This window comes from Harpia harpyja, chromosome 3 (assembly GCF_026419915.1).
Source record: "Harpia harpyja isolate bHarHar1 chromosome 3, bHarHar1 primary haplotype, whole genome shotgun sequence".
Classification (NCBI taxonomy): domain Eukaryota; kingdom Metazoa; phylum Chordata; class Aves; order Accipitriformes; family Accipitridae; genus Harpia; species Harpia harpyja.
The window spans coordinates 33447821-33468815 of record NC_068942.1 but is presented as its reverse complement, the minus strand read 5'-3'; the positions used below and the strand labels follow the sequence as shown (position 1 = coordinate 33468815).

Genomic DNA, 20995 nt, shown 5'->3' with positions numbered 1-20995 from the left:
TGATCAGAGATGATTTGTTTCTCTGCGAAGCAGCCTGCTCTACAAGAGCCAGGAGCCACTGTATTCTGCCTGCCTCCACAGCTCCTCCTTCCCTTCAACATCTGTGGGCAGAGGAGACGCTTTCTTTCAAAGCTGCAAATTGGCATTTTGTACCCTGCGTGAGGCAGCAGCTCATTGCTGGTGCTGTTACCCTCACCTGCTTTTTTCTTTCCTGGAGCTCTGCTTATGTATTAAAATGGAACAGTATTTCTAATGTGAGACATGCATTATATTTAGTGCCGGACTTGTTTTGTGCAGGCTCTGTCATGGATAAGAAAAGAGCTAGAAGGCTGAATACAATTCCTACAGAAAGGAAATACACAGTTTAGGTGGGGGACTTGCTGTAATATTTTGACCAATGACTCTCAAATGTTGCAAAGTTTTTTGGTTTGGTTTGGTGTGCTTTGGTTTTGAATGAAGAAGTGAAAAAGTTGGGGAATTGCCATCCAGTTTACGTAAACTGTAAGTCAGGCAAATTCCTGCAAATATGAACCAACTTGACTCGTATGACTAATGTAGCAGCTCGTTTGGAATTAATGAACAAAACCACCTACTAACGTTTTCTGATGCAGAGTCTGAATTCCAGGAAGTTACCTGGTCTTTGACTGAAAAGCTTTTCATCATTTCTCTATGCTCTGCAGCACACAAACATACGCTTCACTTCCCTATTCAAGTGACTCAACAAAGATAGCTTAGTGCTAAAGAATGACTTTATGTCCAGGAGATTGGATTAAAAAAAAAGAAAAAAGTCTGGCTGCTAAACACAGTGTGAGGATATGGGACAGCCTGTCTTTTCCCAGAGTACTGGTAGCTGAAATTCCCTTCTCTTGAATGCTTTTGTGTCCTGATGGGTTTTTCCTTAGGAATTTCCCAGCTGAGTTCACACATTTATTAAATACTGAACTCATATCATGACTGAATGTTTAGCCTCAAAAGAGTGGCTGAAGATGCAAACCATCTATCAGTATCAGTTAATAATCCCACTCTGGACACTGACAATTGCTGGATGGTAATTGTTGGCACTGGAGACACAGCTCCAAAGTAATACGACAGATGCACTCAGTTGGTTTTTCATACTGATACTCGAATACCCCAGCGTGTCGCACCTTAGCATTTAAATTTAGGAGCCAAATGTTACTCATATTGAGTTTTATGTTTATGTATCCACTGATAGCTGGTTTCAGTGAGGTTAATCTGTTTAATGGGAGATCTGTGGTTTAGCTTGAAGTGTAATACCCACCTTCTCCTCCCACCCCCACCTTCTTTATTTCACTGGAATACTTCTGGCCCACAAAAGTTATATTCTGGGACTGCTTTTGCCTTTCCCTGTACTCCAGGACTGACTAGTCTGTAGATTGCAAAAGTCCCTTGACAGATTCAAAGCTTGAGAAAAATGCTTTTGGTCTCTAGTGACTGTTTTAGCAACAAAGAAGAGTCATGATAGGGCCCTGTATTGCCTCTCCCATTTGCCAGGGGCTATGAGGTTTCTAACAGTTGCATGGTACTGAAAAGATTATGGTGTAGGTATTTTTTGATGATTGGATCAGTTCAGGAAAAAAGAAAAAAGCATAGTTGGGCTGTGAAGTTGGAATTTAGTAAAATATTGAAGAATAAAAGATGTTCTGAATACGATCATGAAAGTTGAGAGTGAGTCCATATTAAAAAGTCCCAAGAGATGTGTAACACACTATAGTTCTGAAAACTGGATTAGCAGGTAGTATCGAGACATTGACTAGGTGCAAAAACTTCCTAAAAACCATGGTAAAAACATGGTTTTACTTGCTTTTTTTTGTCTTGCAATTTTTTCCCAATAGGTTTGATAGGATTCTTTATCGCTTTTGGCATTGCTATGGGGAAAATGGGAGAACAGGCCAAGATGATGGTGGATTTCTTCAACATCCTGAATGAGATTGTAATGAAGTTAGTAACTATGATCATGTGGTAAGTTTGAAGTTCTAACTTCTAGAACAAAAAAAGATTTAAAAACCTCATAAAACCCTAATATAGCATATAGTGACCACAGTTTGTTAGTAAACAATGTAGTTAAATAGTTCATTTTTTAAAGACTTGACAGGTATGTTATAACCATAGCAGCATTATTTCTGTTTGGTGATGATTATTTAGGGCCCAATTTGAAATATTTCTGAGGGTATTCTGTTCTTTGTTTACTGAAATCCGAGACATGCAGGTACCAGCAAGGGCCTTCAAATACCACGTCGATTATGGAAGTTCATTACACAGAAGGACACCTAAGCAAGCAAGAACACCCCACACAAGAGCATCCAAATCTTCCTGGGAGGTTAACATAATCCCAGGGTATTAGCTAGGAGGTATAATTCCAAAGAAGCCTGGAGACACACTTTATTCACTGTCTTCTGTCGTAAAAACACTTTACCACTAAATAAAATTCCAGTAGTTTTCAGTGATGTGTAGTCCCTCCACCCATAGTTTCTGCAGAATCTCTGTCTTACAACCTCACCGCAGTGGGGTCACTGGAAGGTGTCTGTCCTGTGTTTGAAGTATACCCTTTTGTAATAACGGGGCCTGGCTTGCCTTCAGCGGGGTGACTTAACCTAAGCCTGAGCCCTTGTTTACATTTCTGGAAGGGGATTCTCGCTTTTGTTTTTAAGATGTTTCTGCCGAAGGCTTCCCCAGAGCTATTTGTATGCAGTGCCGAGTGTGGCCATATCACAGAAAACCGATTTTTCAGAACATAAAAACGCATTGCTAGGTTTGGCATTGTACTACTGTGTTCTGTGTCTCCTAGGTGTTTGAGAGCAGAAATAGCCATTCCAATACAACACACGTGTCATGGCTCGTTGCTCCCTGTGATTCCCTGGTGTCCCTGGAAGTGTTTTACTGAGTTACAAGGCTGCAGTATGCCTCTTCTCTGAGGCTCTAGATGGACACAGTTTATAGAAAAGGGAGCAGGGTGCCTGAAGCATGAGTCTTCAGCATCATCAGTGTTTCAAAGGGAGACTGTTAGGCCAGAGTGATGCAGATAGCATCAGCAATGTGGAAATGTGTAGAACAAAAGAAAGAACTCGAAGCGATGACTTTGCATTCTTGTTATGCTTCTGCTTTTCTGTAGATGATCTTGCTGCATAAAAACAATTGTGTTTATTCACAAAGCCCTACTGCTTTCAATAGTTATTGTAACCTGCTGCTCTCGACTCTATGGAGAGATAGTGACTATACTCTCATAACACTGCAAGAGCTAGAATTTACTCTTACTTCACTTAGCACCAGTTGATACACCCAAGACATAGTTGATACACCCAAGACCTTGCCTACAGTACAAATTTTCTCTAGTAGTCAGTGTTGCAATGGCAGGAAATCAAGTTTCAAGAAATTCACTGTAAATGTTTACTTTTTACTGATGTGCTTTTTATTTCTCTTTTCGTGAGAAAGGAGATTACTGTTGGGAATTGCACTTGTTCACCTCTGTCTAAAATTTTTAAAGAATTGTTGTGACCAGAAGCAGTTTTTTTAATGTGTGTTTATAAAGACAAAGTTACATTTTGATTGGTTTATGATTTCTCTGTGCAGAGAGCTGTAACTCCTGTGACATTGCCACACAAACAAATCAGACATCTGGCTGTGACACCATGTGATTCTTTGTAAGAAATACGGTTCCTCAAGTTCATTGAAACATGGCTTTTTATGATAACTGGTATAACAGCTGGCCTTGCATTTCAAGTGACTGAGGGCTTTCCAGGTTTTGGACATGTTGCTTGAGAGACCTTCTGTTTCTTGCAGAAAACATGAAGCACTTATATTCTGAAAGTCAGTTTCCTTTGTGTTGTCTTTAATTAAGCATCCAAATCACAAATCACTTTTGAAAATATACATTACCATTTATTTTCAGAGAGGCATTTTGCTTACTGTTTCTCCACGTTACACACATTATTTTCTCCTAGCTTAAGTTTTATAAAACAGATAGAGAAAGTGAATGTCACTTAAAATTATATAACATACTAACCTTTACCAGTGCAGGTGTAAATATTGTCTTCTATCCATGCACTTTCAGGCATTTTTCACTATAGCTGATTATTACATTTTTTAAATAATATCCCTTCATTTCAACTTTTTTTATTACCAAGCTGTGCTACCATTATCATCCTATTTAAAAGTTCCATTTATGCCATCAAGGAATCACATGACTGAGGTGACAAAACCCCTACCTTAAGTAAGAAAAGCACATAATTAATGAAGTATCCATAAACTAAACAGCATTTGTTCAAATTATTGAAAGTACGTAATGGAAACATTTGCAGCCTTTGACATAAAAGGAATTCATTTCAACAGATAGTTTAACTGAAGCAAATAATACAGCTCCCTGAAACCAGATAAGCAATGGGTTGTAAAATGTATTAAGAACAAATATTACAACACTCTTCATAATGATCCAAGCCTGTGTGACATTATAGTATTCTTGTATGATGTTATTCCAGGATCAAAGACTATTCAGGAAATGCATATTCCATTCGATGGGATGGAATAAAATGAAGTAGATGGGGAATTCGCTGGAGATGGCAATTATTTTTAAAAAAATTTGAAAGCTATCCATTGAGTTTCCGTCAATTCCTGATCTGCATCTCAGTGTTGAGCCTGAGAGCCCCCTCCTCTTTCTCCAGTCTATACTCTGTTGAGCACGATTTTTATGACTACGCTGCAAAGACTAGTTCTGCCTATGCTTGTTCTCTTTCTCCAGGTATTCCCCTTTGGGCATTGCTTGCCTCATCTGTGGAAAAATCATTGCAATCAAGGACTTAGAAGTAGTTGCTAGACAACTTGGCATGTACATGGTCACTGTGATTGTGGGTCTTCTCATCCATGGAGGGATCTTCCTGCCTCTGCTTTACTTTGTGATAACAAGGAAGAGCCCATTTTCATTCCTTGCTGGGATTTTCCAGGCATGGATCACAGCACTAGGCACAGCTTCCAGGTACACTTCAGAAATAACAGCTTGCTTTATTTTTTAGCAGGTTATTAGCTGCTGTTTAGAGATAATACATCTGCTGTTCTGACCTTCACTGCAAAATCATTTTATGCCATTGAATAAAAACTATTTTTAATGCAGTTGTGTTGAAATATATCAAAATAACCACACACCTTTGGGATTTTTTAGACAGGTTGTACAGTCAACTGCAGAGAGTTGGGAGACCCACTTTTTGTGTTCTTTTCTGGCATTGGCCAAATGACTCGAGCAAATTGTGTTACCTCTGTACTTGCTTCCTCAACTAGGAAACAGTGATAATTCTGTTTATTTTGAGAGCATGTTCAGACCAGTCTCGTTGCATTGGGGAAAAAAAAAAATAAACAGTGCTAGGTTTCAAGAAAGAAATGAAAAAACCCTCTCATTTTATTCTTTCATCCATTTTGGCAGAGTAAGGGGATTTCATTGAAGAGCTGAGCATTTTAGACTTGTTGCTAATGCACAGAACAGACTCAACAAAGTGTGTAGGCAACTCAGCTCTCAGTAATAAATTGATGCTTTGCACTAGGGCAGTCAGTAGATCTTGTGCTGAAAATATTTTTCAGTTAAATACCATATTTTAAAGTGTTTTTCTTCAATACATGTTTTATTTCTGAAGAAAATTTAATCTTCCATTTTAATTAAAAAGGTGAAAACAAAAAAGTCTAGCTCAAAACTGACCATCAGAAAACTGAGGAGTCTTGATTTCAGGAATGCCTTGAGAGAACTGTAATTCGTCTGCCTCTTTGGGTCAACCCAAGCCACTCTGCCGAACAACTTCTCCCCTGACGAACAAGAGGCTCTGGGGGGACCTTACTGATGTGCATAAATATCTGATGGGACAGTGTAGAGAAGATGAAGCAAGACTCTTCTCAGTGGTGCCTAGTGACAGGACGAGAGGCAGTGGGCACAAACACATGAAATTCCATCTGAACACAAGAAAAATCTTTTTACTGTGATTTACTGTGATGGTGGTTGAATGCTGGCACAGGTTGCCCAGAGTAGCTGTGGAGTCTCCATCGCTGGTGATACACAAAACCTGTCTGGGCATGGTCCTGGGCATCCTGCCCTAGCTGCCCCTGCCTTGAGCAAGGTGGTTGGAATAGGTGACCTCCAGAGGTGCCTGCCAACTTCAACAATTTTGTGGCTTTGTGATAAACAATGCAGGATTATAGGAGATGATACAGTCTGGCCAGGAGTTTCACTAAACCACAATTTCCCTAAGGCTTTTGTTCATTGAAGTGTTCGAGTTTCCACTTAGATTTTCAGTACAAAATTTGCAGTGTCCATACACAATGTTTGTGGGTTTTTTTTAGTGTGAAGTAATGTTTTTCTGCTGGAATACCGAAGTTGAAAAATGTAGGGGATTCTAAGTGATTCCAGCATATGTATTTACCTGGACACTAGCTTTACCACCTGACTGCTATCTGGATCCGAATTACTGGCTAAACAGAAGTGGAGCGGTTTGTAGCACCACAGACAAGTGACCACACGACACCCATCACCAGCATATGGTGTAACCTGGTACCTCTGGAAGTTGCAAATGCTTCCTATTCAGGGACCTATTAAAGCTCTTTGGCCAAGCTGAGGAACCATGGAAGGCATCTCCATATTGTGCTCTTCTAATAAAGAAACTTTGTCTCCGTGGCCTGCCCATGCTCTGTCCTTGCTTAAGGTGGCAGAACTGGAGAGGGAAGTTATTTGCGTAGTCCCTGCCTGCTGAGCCCACCGGGGTTCATGGGAACAATGGTAGGCCATGGCTGGTACACACCTTGTGCTGATGATCTGATTTATAACAGTAAAGGTAAGGTGGGACTTGTATTTCTGAAGAAAAAGAACCTTACCTGACTGAGTTTCAATGTGTGTCAGTGAACTACATTTTCTATTCTGTTTTTCTTTTAATAAGATATAGGAATATCTTTGCTGTAGGAGGCAAAGTGATCCTGGAACTGACTTGAAAACTGACTAGTAGTTATTGGTTAGTGACTCACTAGATATTTTCTGCTATCTGCTATAAATATAGCTGCTAGAGTAACTTACGAGAGAATATACTACATTGTTTTTAGAAAGATGAATTCTCTCTGATTTGGCTAAACCCAAAGAATATTAAGCATTTTATAACCTTTGATTAAAAACACAGTAAAATAAATCATAATTACAAATATATTTGTAAAGATGCCAGAACAGAAATGATTGGTACCATGTATCTGGCTTATCGGCACCTGTTAAAAAAATCGCCTCTGTGAACAAAGAATGGTCTGGTCATTTGAATACAAGGTGGGCATCTAGAAGCTCCTATCTTCTAACTCATGTTTCCATAGATGTGGGACAAGAGGAATCATTTAGGAAGTGACTCAGGCATCTGCCAGTCCAGAAGGATTTGGGTTTCCATAGATGCCATGCAAGATGAGTCAGCCTCACGTGCTTGTTCCAGATAACCTAGGACATTTACTATGACAATACATTTTTATAGTTAGATATCATCTCAGTCATTCCTTTATCTACCTTTTCCATGGTTTAATTATCTGTAAAATGGAAAGATTACATTTTTTGTACCCAATAGCATCTCTATGGTAGTGGATGAATGAATGAGTTGGAAAGACCCTGAAGTTGCAAGGCACTAGCAACAATATGCTGCGAGTGTTTATCTCAGAAAATTTGGTGAGTCTAGTCCTTTACTCTTCTATGAGCAAATTAGTATTTTTGTAGGGGCAATGACACCAGAGTTAGTGGGATACAATAGTGAAGACCTTTAGGAGATTCTGCCAGCTTAGCTGAAGAAAAGCAAATAAACCACAATGGATGTGCTCCAGCTGCTTCTGTATGAAACACCAATTAAAAGGAATTTGCCCAGATCATCTTTCTCTTCAGAACAGCTTCTGAGGCAACAATCAACTTCATTTAGTGGTGGACTTGACCTCAGAGATAACACAGAAAAGTAAGGAACCAAAACATGTTCCTGTGTTGGGTTTCATGCTTGTTGCAGTAAGTCCTTTGCCTGAGGCAGGCAGACCTGCTAGGGAGGGGAAAAAGCTGAAGATATTTGCAGCTACAGGGAAAAAGAATATGTTTGGTTTTCAGCAGTATTTTTTGATGAAGGTGTTTTATTTTAAGCAAGTGAATGCAATAGCCTCAACTATTCCCACAAAGGCAGGGCACTGTAGATCTGTGCAAGGAGCTATCCCCCTCTTCAAGCCATCTTTCGCATCTTTTCCTGTCCTCCAGCTGTGTTTCATGTCCTTTCCTGTCCTCCAGTGTCTGGTAACACCATGGGTTGTATCTTTTTGCCTGGCTTTTTCATTCCTTAATGCAACACTGATTTCTCCATTCAGAGCAAATTCACAATCAAAGAAATTTGGGATTTTTTCCCTATGCTCATAGTTCTGTCCACCAGAAAACATCCAGAACTTGTCTTTTTGAACAAAATGCAAGAAATCATTCATAAATGAGTCTGAAAAATTCATCTACACTCTCTCAAGCTCTCATCCTTACTTCAAGTCATGTTCATGTCTTGGCCTCAGTCCCACCTCCAGCTAAATGTAGTCATTTAATGTAAATTTAAAAATTCGCTGAAACAGGCTTGACTCATAGCAGAAAGTGGAAGTAGAAAATGTAAACAATGATAGCAGAATTTCTGACTTTGCTCCCTTATGTGTATATATATTGTACTGTAGTTATGTCTTCTCTACTTTCTCTCCTTCAGTGCTGGAACATTACCTGTTACATTCCGGTGTCTTGAAGAAAATCTAGGCATTGATAAGCGTGTAACAAGGTTTGTTCTTCCTGTTGGAGCAACTATTAACATGGATGGAACTGCCCTTTATGAAGCTGTGGCTGCCATCTTCATAGCACAGATGAATGGAATTGAGCTGGATGGAGGCCAGATAGTTACTGTGAGGTCAGTTCAAAATACTTGTACGCTTTGTTTCTAAAGACTGTAAAATGTGAAGCTTTGGGTTGGATGTCTTCTCAGTAGCTGTGGGATTCACTGTGAAATCCATGGATTTCTAATAATGATATGCAAAGGAATGTCATATACATAGGTCCTGGTTCTCTGGTGAGATGCGTTTTCTGTCGTTTTCAGCCTTAGTGCCTGCTGGTGGTGTCTTACACAGTTCTGCAGTTGACAATACAATGTGAAATACAGCATTCTCTGTCCAATGCATTGCCTTTTTTAGTATAGAGTGATGCTACAAGTGATATATGGGGCATTAACTTTCTAGAATGTATCTGTTTATATACATTGGAAGAAAAAAGTGTACCTAAAAAATGTATCCATGGGTTTATGTTTGCCTGTACTTTTTTTGTGACTTTGGTCAACAGCAAACAAAATGGACGGAGAATAGCCCAGCCTGAGGGTGAGATTGCCTGCAGTATGGTCTGGATACTCCCAGACTTTTTATCTCTAACCCAGCAAGTGTTAGCTCTAGTCTTTCCATATCAAATTGTCACATCTAGGACTAAGCTGAATATCTGGAAGGACAAAGGAAAGTACCCATTAAAAGCGGATAATAAAAAACAATGGCAAAGTTACAACTGCTGCAACTAAAGTTAATTTACAATGGAAAACTTGATGAAGGCACCAGGCCTGATGTTTTCAATAGTTAAAATGGAAACCACAAGTGAAGGCTGCCAAGTTTGCCTTCTTCCTGTAGTTTTCAGCCACCCACCTTTCTTTTATTAAACCCTTTTAACAGTACAGAAACTCCTGCAAAGGGATATCTGATTCTATGTTTCTTGCCCAGCTATACTAGTTCCACATTTTCTATTTCTTTACTTCCTGCCAACAACCCCTGAAATAGCAAAGCCAGGGTTTGTAAAAGGTTCAGGGGTGCTTCTAGTGAAGGCAGATGCTAGACCCGCATGATACATATTTGTTACTAAGACTGAAAACAGTCATTTCAGAGATGCCACAAATTAATCTAAATTGAGACCAGGGAAATTCAAGTCAGGAATCAGCTGTTGTCCAAAAGATTTGGTTGGCGTGAACCCAAGTTACTCCTTTTCTCCTCCTCTGAGGGACTGACCCATTAGCTCTTCCTAACCTCACCATTTCAGGGCTGGTGTAGCCAGCTTTGTGACTTACATGTACTAAGCAGGCAGCAACTTTGGGCTATTTATAAGAAAACCATTGGTTCTCCTCTTCATATAGTATAGCATTTTTGCTACAATATGACAAGAACTATCTCCTGAGGCGGCAAAACAAATGAAAGGTTGTTAGGTTTTGTCTGTCAAATCTAGTTTGTGAAACTGAGGATACTCAAATGACCCAGCCATAAACTCATGAAGACTTAATTAGCCTTTGACCAGCCCTAGTTACTTCATATTGGTCATGTGGATCCTCTGATTTCCTGTCTTCTTTGGGAGAGGGTGATCTTGGAAATGGTAGCTAAGCCAGACTGTTTAGACCTGAACAGTGCTAGTTTCATTCCCCTCCAGGCCTGTAAGTGCTGCTGTGGGAGGGTTGGCAGGAGCATTTCTTCACAGATGTTGGAAGCAATCCCTTACCAGTTCAGGCTGGAAGCGCCCGAGGAGCTGACACCACACGCAGAGCCTGACGGCAGAGCATCCTGCCTGCATACCTGTTGGACCTATCTGGGTGTTTAGTAGGCCAGGTTGCACTCTAACCCAGACACCTGACAAACACACTGCAACCTGGATTGTCAGAGTCAGACCCAGCCGTCTGCCAGCTCTAAATCAGGCTAACATCCTTGCAGATCAGTTCTGTGGCTCACGGTTGAGGATTTCCCCCACAGAGACCTTTTTCCCCTACTTCTGTGTTGGAAGCACTTTCAGATTTGTTGGCTACACCCACAGAAGTACAACCATGTTACTCATCTCTGTGTTTAAAAAGACAGAGATAACTTTTTCCTCTTTCCCTTTTCCTTTTTCCATGTTGCTTTTTCCTTGTTCCTTTTTCCTTTCCCTCTCTCTCCCTCTCCTTCTCCTCCCTGTTTTTCTCTGCTTGGCTTGTTCTCTGACAAATTTATTTTCTGTTCTTCATAGGATTGCCCAATGATGTTGATATTTGTTATGGTCTGTGTTGTATTTTTACAAACATTTGGAGCACAGACATTCACTCTACTGGTCTTCATCAAAAAATAAGAGAGGCAAAAACAAAGACAGGTTTGGATTTATGAAACAATCAGATGAATTTTGCTTTTTCATCTAGGGTGATTTGTATCTAAGCTTGGTACACCACTGGCTTGTACTGTGGGAGTTTTGGATACCAAGACTTTTACTCTTCTGTACTTGGTAATAACCACTTTCTCTCAGCTGTTACCTCACAATTCAGTCTTCAGGTACCATAAATAAACAGAAATGAACCACCCTGAAAATTCAACCTGTAGCCACCAAACTTCAGCAAGTCTGGATGATCAAAACTCAGGATTCAACACACTGGATGTGTTGGTAGAGCTCAGAAAACAACACCAGGCCAAAGACTTGAATGTCATGACCAACTTAAAGAACTTAAAACTCTCAGACAACTCTCTTCTTACAACTCTCAGAATAAGCCCCATAGATCTGGCCTCCCTTAATAAATATTTCTGGAGAAACACAAGCATGAAAACTATGGCCTGAGCTTGCCATGATTTATCATATGGTTATTAGTTTTCTGGGAAGATATCATTAAAAATAAGACCTTCCTAATGATCACATGAGTATACAATGAAAGTGTGTGTTCCTCTTCCTGCTACCCCCATTTGATTTTTGTTTTTGCAGTTTGACCGCCACCCTTGCAAGTGTTGGAGCTGCCAGTATTCCCAGCGCGGGACTTGTCACTATGCTTCTGATCCTTACTGCAGTGGGTCTCCCTACCCAGGACATCAGTTTGCTTGTTGCTGTTGACTGGCTTTTGTAAGTTGTGCTGACTGCACTGCTCAGTGCAGAGAAAGTAGTGAAGTAATGCTTGTCTGTAGTGCTTTTCAGGTGTTGATCTTAAGGAACTATAAGACTCTCCTCTGCAGGTGAAGCAAAGGAGGAAATAGGCTATTTGATGAAGGAGGAGACACTGAAAGCAACTTCTCAGCTGGTAGAAATTGTTATAGAGCTGCTGAAGTCAGTTTCTATGAGCCGAGGATCTTGTAAGACCCTTCGGCTCACACTCATATATTTTCCTCTTCCTAATGATGCCTCTCCATCACAGAATGGCTCAAGAGCAGTTTTCTGATCTTTGCTTTCATATTTCTGTTTCTTATAGTTCTGGTCTAAAATTAAGGATGAATGCTGAAAATGCAGGTTCCATCAGGATGTTGCCAGCAAGTTACAGGGTGATTTGGGCATTTGTAGTATCAGATGTTTTATGTTCATAGTGGTGAAAGTCTATTTCTTTTTGTACATAAGAAAGTAAAATACTTTTAAGAAAGAAACTGCTCTAGAGCAGGATATAAACCAAAGACAAATAAGAAAGCAAACTGAAAGAGAGAAGGTCATTCCCTAGTTTGATTTTACTGACAGATCCCTCAAACTGGAAAGACTGACTCATTTTCAAGGACTTGAGATCAAAGTCCTTCAGTGCCATTGCAGGTCCTCCGACAAGAAACAGCTAACCCACAGGTAGTTTTCCAAGGCTTTTGTTCTTCAACATTTGAATGCAGAAGCTGCAAATATAGGCTGAGCATATGCCAACCCACATCCTTTCTCATGTTGTCATTTGACAATGTGGATATCTTTCTGTCACCTGTGCAGAGCTGACAGGGACTCAGTAGTCCTCTAAGTTGTACTGGCCTCTAGAGGCTTTTATATTGTCCTGTACTGCTGCAGCACAGTATTTTCTGGTCAACAGCCATCTCTCCCCTAATATTCTTTTACGTAGTAAAGATGTATGTTTCTGTTGTGCCAGCCGTGGTGCCCAGAAGGGGAGATATAAGTACCACTCTGTACTATTTGTGCATTTCCCCCTACACTAGCAGCCTCAGCTGCCTGCTTGTGGTAGCTTTCAGTCCCCGATACACTACTAAAATTATGCAAGAAGGAATAGCAGAGTTGAGAATGTGAAGATAAAATAGAAAATTAATTTTCTGTCATTATCTTTTGGCTTATTGAGAAGAATTCAGGAACTCGGTCAATCTTCTGACATGCATTTTGGATCTACTGCTATACTCTATCCATTATTACCTATCTTGTCACTAAGAGTTGTGAAGAATAGCACACAGCTCTGATTTCTGCTTCAGGGAAAAATGAAAAAGGAATTTACAGCTTGGGAAGGCAAAGGGAAAAGATGACTTACATATTTTATATATAACTGAATATCATGATATCATGACTCAGAATGGTGAAATAAGGCAGGGTTCAGCAGTCAGAGTACAGCTGGTGTAGGGAAAAATCTGATATTCTGTGGGTTTATTATATTTATGAGGTCATGGTTGAAAACAGGAAAGCAGCATAGGAATCTGCAGCTGGGAGGAGGGGAGCAAAAGGGAGATGCATACTTATTTTAAATATGTTTTTGCTGGCTCTCAAAGTAAAGCAAATAGGTAGGTTTCTGCAGCTGGTAGGAGGATGTGCAAAAGGAGCCTGTGGTTTGTTTTTTTAGGGAAATGTCATTTAAAAATATTCCTGTGGACTGCGAAGCTCTGCCCACATTAGCAAACCTCAGAGCTGTAAGTTTACCAGCAGTTCTGATCCACTAGTAGGTGTCGCATTTCAGGCTCGGCTTCAGCAGTGTTGTTACCACTGCCTCATCCAACCCTGCTTGGGAAATAAAAACATCTGTACTGTGGAGCTGTAGCTGTGATGAATGTAAGTATAGGAAGGATAGTACTTCTGAAAGAAATATTTCGAGGTATCTTTCCAAAATAAATGCCAGGCAGGAGAACATTTCAGCACAGATGGTTGGGTTTGGATCCTTCTGGCCTAACAATCAGCAGCGCAATTGCAGCATGATTCAGAATTGAAAAGTAAAGGGAAAGGAGATAAAAAAGAAGGTGAAAAGCTCTGTGTCATGCCACTAGAGCTGTGAAGTTAAGACAAAGTTTGTTGGTGGAAGGAAGTGTTGTGCTAGTTAAGATATATTCAACAGCTAATAGCTTTATTTTCCATCTTCCAGTGGCTGTGTTGTGGTAGCCATGGTGATCTAATGAGATATGGAAAATGGTGCTGCTGACATTGCTGATGTTAAGAAAAGGCACACAAGCCAACTTTTGAGCAAACTTTTGGGCACACAAACCAGACCTAAAGAATATCATCTGAAACAAAAGGTCATAAAAAGATATTTTCTTTACTTACGAACATTGTCTTCTTCCATTTTTTTAGACCATCAAATAATGTTACAGCAGTATTTCTAACAGAATGTAGAAGAGAAAGTTAATAAAATATTTAAGACCCAATTCCAGCCACTTTTCTGGAACCAGTGTGTAAATGCAACCAGCCATGTAGAAATATTTGGAGTAGCTCTTTTATAACATTTCAATTCCAGATAATGAAAGCTTTTAAAAACTGTCCTACTTTATGAGTTTTTCAATATTTCCAATGAAAGAAAATATCAGAACATCAGTTGATTTTACAATACTACCATCATCTAAAACTGTGGTCTTACCAAAACCAGTTTTGCACAATTTGGTCATGGTGTAACACAAACCTGGCTTTTGATTGTCCTTAAACTTGGCACTCCCTCCTTCAAACTGGAGCCAAAAGGTTTCTGTATTGATTTCTTCTCAAGCCTCTCCAATATGTAGAGATTAGGTTGCTCAACCTTTCCCTCTCCCACACGTACATACAGTGTGAGCTCCTTCACCAGGCAAGTTTCCCAAGATTTCACAACTCTCATAGTTTTTCAGTTTAAAACTAAGCACAACACAGCAGTGATATTTAATAGGACAGTAATTATATGCCAACAGCTGGAGTAAAACCAGCTTCTTTTGCTCTAGCCAGAAGCTGGCTACTTTCCAGATGTGAGACTGACAACCTTAGCAAATATCATAGGACAACCTGAAATACAGTGATATTTGCCTTGAGGAGACAGGAATTAGAGAAAATGGGCTTGAATGGCTGATCTGGTATTTAAACCTTCATTCAGTAACTCAGAAAAAGATTGCTTGAGTTCTGACTCTGTTCCTTGGTTTAGATCTAAATTCAGAATATTCAGACCCAGTTGACATCTGGATGTTATGAACAGGGCCTTATATAAATTGAATCAAACTATAGAAAACAGGAGCTCTTTCCTATAATGACAAAGAGGTAAGGCAAGTTAAACATGTCACCTGGTCTTTGACTTAGCAGGTCTGCGAGATTTTAATCTCCTTTCTAAAATCTAGTAAGGTTGATAGACCGAGTTTTCAAGCTTTCAGGGAACAGGAGTAACTTTTTTGCATACTATCATGCTATATAGGTACTATGACATTAAAAACAAGGGGGCTTGATTCAGTTTTTCTCATTTCTATTCCTTTCGTCTACATTGTTAAGCTTTCTGATTTATGTCAGTTTGAGGAAATTAGGCATTGACCCTTATCAGGATTTAAAGAATTCCTTCCCAGTTATTCCAAAGCCCATTCTTACCAGATGTTGAGTTGGCTTTTGAGAGAGAACTTTGACTTTCAGTCCCATTATTCCTCTCAGAAGCTGTTATGGACAACGCAGAAGTAGCGGTGTTGGGGCAAGTCCTTTACTAGACTGCAACTTTCCTATATTGATTTTGTTTACATCGTTCCAGCATAGCTGGAATTAATTGGTTGGTTGCTTTAAACAAAAGAGTACGTACAGTCATCTTTGTTCTTCTGAGGGTGTTCTTTGGCACAAAAGATGTCAGTGGCACTTTACTGTTGATTCCTGACAGCCGAGACTTTGTCCTTTCTGTTGTAAGGAACTTACTTGTTTACTTTGGTTCACACAGTATAGCATGTTCTGCAGCAGTGTGCAGTACGTGTCGCTGAATCTCTTGGCTCGTAGTACATGCATATGGGCTGGAGCATCTCCTCAAATGACCCTTTCAGAATTTGAATTGTGCCTCAATTATATTTATGCATTCTCTCCTGCTTGGTTTTTTTGGCATCCTATACTATCCCTCCATCGCCTGGCACCAGTGAACCCTTTCAAAATTTAATACCACTCATACAAAAAAAATTAAGCAGGTGTTCTTTTTGTGGAGCTATATTGCCAGGTTCAGTATATTTGATGGTCTTAATTAAAAATTACATTTGGAAAGTCATGTTTTCCTGTTCTGCCACCCTGACCAGGTTTAAAACGCTCTTCACAGGCATGGGATGAGAACTGTATAAAGCATTTCATTTGTGTGAAGCAAAACTGGAAGGATGTTTTCCTCCTGTGGTTGTTGGTTGGTTTGTTTGCTTTTGAGGGGGATTGTTGGAGGGTTTTTTTCTTCCTGGGTATTCTTTTGACGACCAAAAAAAACCCCCAAAACAACTGCTTCAACTAAGATACTAACCACAAACTCCAAATACATAAGCATGATAATGTAGAGAGGGAGAGGAGAAATTTGAAAGGGAATACAGTTCCACAGCTGGGAAGGGCAGATTTACGGATATTTAGAGCAAAGATGTTAAAAAGGGCTCAAAAGTTTGTATGGCCATGAATAAGCACGTGTAATAAATGTTTATTAGTTTGGGGTTTATACATATAGATTTTTTTCTCAGTGTTCTACAGGAAGAGGACATGTCACACAAATCCAGTACCAGAAATACTAGAAAGGGTGTTTTCAAATTAATCACTGTCATGGGAAATGAGATCTTACATGCTGGCATTTCTGTCACTTGGCAAATGTCCACACTGTTCAAAATGCCCATTTTGTGTAAATGAGTCTTCGTGGATATACCTCTGAGAATTAATTAGTGTAATCACTTCTCTGACCTATTTGACAAAGCTAGACTCAGTTGCTGCAGTAGCTTTAAATTGCAACTCTTAGTCAGAAGGTTTTTAAGAGTGTTATGTTTAATTAGGATATGAAGAGGCAAATTAGGTTGTAAATGATTTCAACATGTGTAATACAGCCTACCAGCAGTAGGAAAGATAGCAGGAGCCCATAGTCCTGCAGTGTTCTGTAAGACCATCTCCCATTTTTGCAGACTTTTGGGCGGGTTTGGGGCAGAATTCTGAAATCAGGGAAAATCCACAACCATGAGTTCACTGCTGACAGATAGTTCCACACTCTGAAAACGAGACAGGAGAGAGGTGGTGTGTCTGTCCAATGGCATCCTGTCCAGCAAGTGCCAGCAAACACGTTTCTTTGTAATAAAGCATGTGAGCCTCTGTTGGCACGCTCCTACAACGAGGGGCTCTCGTTAACTGAAATGCGCTCGCAGGCTCATCATTTTGTAGGCCATGACCTATATTTGGTTGGCTCATATGTTGAGCTCTTGCATACAGTAGTGTGAGTGGGCACGCTGCCATGCAAACAGATGACCGTCTGTAACGATGGTGCCAGGAGAGGAGCTTCGATGGCCTGAGCCTTATGGAGATACTTCAGGCATTTTTTTCCCCGTAGTTTGCTCGCTGAGAGTAAAGGGAGAGGCCATTTGTTAATCCATCTGAGAAATAAGAATCCTTCATCAGATCCAAAATCCTTCTCTCAGGCTGCATTAAGTTCAGTGCTCTGATAAATTAAACAAAGGGCAATGATGTGTGCCTGGCACCCTGGCATTGAAACCTCCAGCTCCAGGAGCAGGTGCTGGGGAGATCTCAGTCAAGCACAGCTCTGCAGTTTGGCTGTGTCTCTAGCGCATGTTCTTTGCCAAAATCCATGAGTATGACCAGCTGGAACATGGGGGTTTGCACATCCTCCCTGTCTAAAAAAGTCCCCTGGGAAAGCAAGCTTTTTAAATTCCACTTGAAAGCTCACATCTTTCTGTTCTAAAGATGCCTTAAGCTTTCTGAAATAAATGCAGTAACTGTAACATTAACAGGGCTGCCATGCCCTACTTTTTCTTCCTCTCATGCCATTCAGCCTCTGCCTTTTGCTTCTTTTGTAGGGACCGGATGAGAACATCAGTCAATGTAGTGGGGGATTCTTTTGGTGCTGGCATTGTCTACCACCTTTCCAAGGCAGAACTTGACACCATTGATTCCCATCATAAAGGGCACGAAGACATTGAAATGACCAAGACTCAGTCAATCTATGACGACATGAAAAATCATAGGGAAAACAACTCAAACCAATGTGTTTTTGCAGCTCACAACTCAGTCATAGTAGATGAGTGCAAGGTACCTTTCACATTTATGGATATTGAGACATGTATATAGCACTGCATGCTTTATTTTATCTTATTTTTTAACCTGCATGTATTTTTCAAATCGTACTGCAAATAACAATGTGACAACAAGGTCCATGAACCCCAGACATTTTGAATGAGTTTGAGCAGTTCAAAAGATGTTTTTTTGCACTCTTCTTAAAAGTTGTCATTTGAGGGGAAAAAACCATGTACACTGTTTACATATCAAAAGGCAAGATGCAGCGTATTATGGAATATGCCAAGACGCAGAGAATATGGCATCACCTTCTATGGACATTTACTTAATTTTCTATGACAACAGAGAACTTAATTGCCAACCCAAATGAAGGATAGCTGCAATTCAGATACAGGTGTTGTAATTTGCTGACTGCCATCCATGATATGCTGTTCAGAGATGGACGTGTTGAATGCACTTTAGCATCAGAATGCTCCTGCACTCATACAGCATGCTTATGCTTTGCTTCCGTCATCATTCCTGAGTCATTAAGGCACAAACATCGTATTCTCTCTCTAGTCCTTGCTGTAACTAACATGGATTATTAAAAGTAATGATAACATCTTGATCAGAGCAAAGTGAGCTTGAGAAACCCCACCAGTTGAATGACAGAACAGTTGGGGAGGTTAGTGGTTAAAAGTTCCCTAAGCACCCACCACGAGGACGGGGCAGTTTAAAATCAAGAGAGAATTTTTGAAAAGGGGGAGAAAGAGAGTGAAACAAGGTGGAGCTTTTCATTTCATAGTCTTTTTTTTATTTGTTAATACTCTGATCTGATCTTGTACACTGTCTTTGACACAGTGAATTTGCCAGTGAGCCTACATTAGCCATTTATCCAAACAGATTCTCTTGCATCTTCCAGTTGCCACAACTGAGCCAGTATCTAACTGTGAATGCCTACACTAAGTCCATTAGCAGATCACCATATATATTGGAAATATAGGTCCTATTCTGTCACTTTCACCTGTCTCCAGCCTGGCTGGAAATGTTCTTTAGAATATATTTTTTTCTAATGCCTACTGAATTTCCAGGGGAAAAAGTAATACTGAATTCAGGAAAGAAAGAACTTTCATCTTATCCTCAATTTTCCCCCACATCTTCCAACTTTTTAATACAGTGATTTTTTTATAATGAAAACAAACATTTTCTCCTGATATGGCTCTCCCCTTCCTCTTCTGACCCACTCTTTTTCCATGAGAAAAATTAAAGAAAAAAAATCTTGAAATGGAAAGAGAATACATGCTTACACAACATTAAAAATTGTCATTAATTTGTATTTCTCAAAAAAGGAAGGGACACAGAAAAGATAAAAATATGAAGGAAAAAAGAAACTCCCTGAAAAGAAAGATCTCATTTGATAACAGATTTTTTCATTAAAAGTAAGCACACATGCACACACACACACTTTTTGGTTAACTTCTTTTGGAACTTTTGGAAAACTGTTTTTCAGTGAAATAGACTATGCTAATTTCAGTGGGTTTAAGACAAATTCAGCTACCATATATCAGTCTGAATCCAGTTCATGGAACTGAATACTGATAATTTTATCTCCTTCTAGTCTCTCAGATTTGCACAGACATCCAAGTCAAGCTAGAAAGTAGTAGCCCATTGATGCAGTATTTGCTGCGCTTTCTTTCCTCCTTCAGTTTCATGTATCATTTCCCTCAGTTGAGGCATTAGTTTACCGCAAAAACGTGGATTAATGGTGTGGTACATCATCCTAACACACCCTTTAATTAAAATTTGGGACCAGTGCTTTATGAGCTAGAGGTGTTTGTCCTTTTTCATTGTTTTAGGTTTGCTCTGCTTCCGATCTCATTTTGCACTTTTAAACTCATGAAAAGAGCCAGGGTTTACTGGATTGAGCACAAGACTGACTGAGCAGGTCACTTGTCTTGTCCATGTCTCTGCAAGCTGCCAAAAGGATGTGATATTACGGTCTACTTTATAAACTATGAATATATACTGACATTTGCAAAGCATTTGGATCATTTTGAAGTGGTCTACAGCTCCCAAGTGCTGAGTAGCAAAAGCAACAGAGTGTAGGATTTGGGGCTTCAAAACAGCCAGCTGTTAAATGTGAAGAGACATCTCTTCGTCCTGTCAAATGCACTGGTGGGTTGAAAAGCTCACTGCAACTCTGGTCAGAATTTGGAAAGGCTAATCTACTAGCATGTCCTCTCTATTCACTTTCTGTAATATCATTCCATTATGACGCTGGTAGTTTGTAATTTTGCATGGTCAATGGATATTTTTAATAAGTAGTTTACCTTTATCTGGGGGTAGAGTGGTTGTTATTGCATGATATTTTTGTATTTTTTTATTATCATATTTCACATGACTCTGTGTGATTTTCATTTCTGAATAAGCTGTTCATTCCTGTATTTGCATGTTTCCCCCTTTCAATTATCTAAGAAAAAGCTTGACTTTTTGTTTCAAAAATCAGTGCATTTTGTCATGTTTCCATGTCCCAATGCTTCCATGCATCCAGTTTATCCAGCATGGGGAATTTCAGCTCTGTCTTTAAGTTTTCATTTGAAGCTGAGGATGTTAATTTACAAGGTAAGTTAGGAAAGAGTGAGCCATCCATTTAGAGTTAAATGAAAGGTTCTCTCACAGTTATAAAGATCTAGATCACTTTTGTAAAGTTAAATTGACATTTTACCTTTTTTAAATTTTTTACGTCATTTGGCTGGAGCTGTCTTTCTTGAAGCGTGTGTTTATTTATAGTAACTTCTGGGATGCAACGTACTGGCCAGTGTTTACTGTGAGTTGGTAGATCACTATAGGTCTTTGTCC

At 39.7% G+C, this 20995-nt stretch overlaps 1 protein-coding gene across 4 annotated transcripts in view; it reads left to right on the top strand.

Moving 5' to 3' along the window:
* Positions 1 to 20995, top strand: part of SLC1A2 (solute carrier family 1 member 2) — a 104200-nt gene that overhangs the window by 73291 nt on the left and 9914 nt on the right. For 3 of the 4 annotated variants that reach the window (XM_052781875.1, XM_052781872.1, XM_052781874.1), the window contains exons 6-10: positions 1854 to 1980; positions 4754 to 4987; positions 8721 to 8915; positions 11741 to 11875; positions 17941 to 18172. In XM_052781875.1, coding sequence (XP_052637835.1) covers positions 1854 to 1980; positions 4754 to 4987; positions 8721 to 8915; positions 11741 to 11875; positions 17941 to 18172 — 923 coding nt within the window. Of the gene's footprint in view, positions 1 to 1853; positions 1981 to 4753; positions 4988 to 8720; positions 8916 to 11740; positions 11876 to 17940; positions 20759 to 20995 lie in introns of all 4 variants that reach the window. The other variant, XR_008234395.1, reaches the window with a different exon arrangement.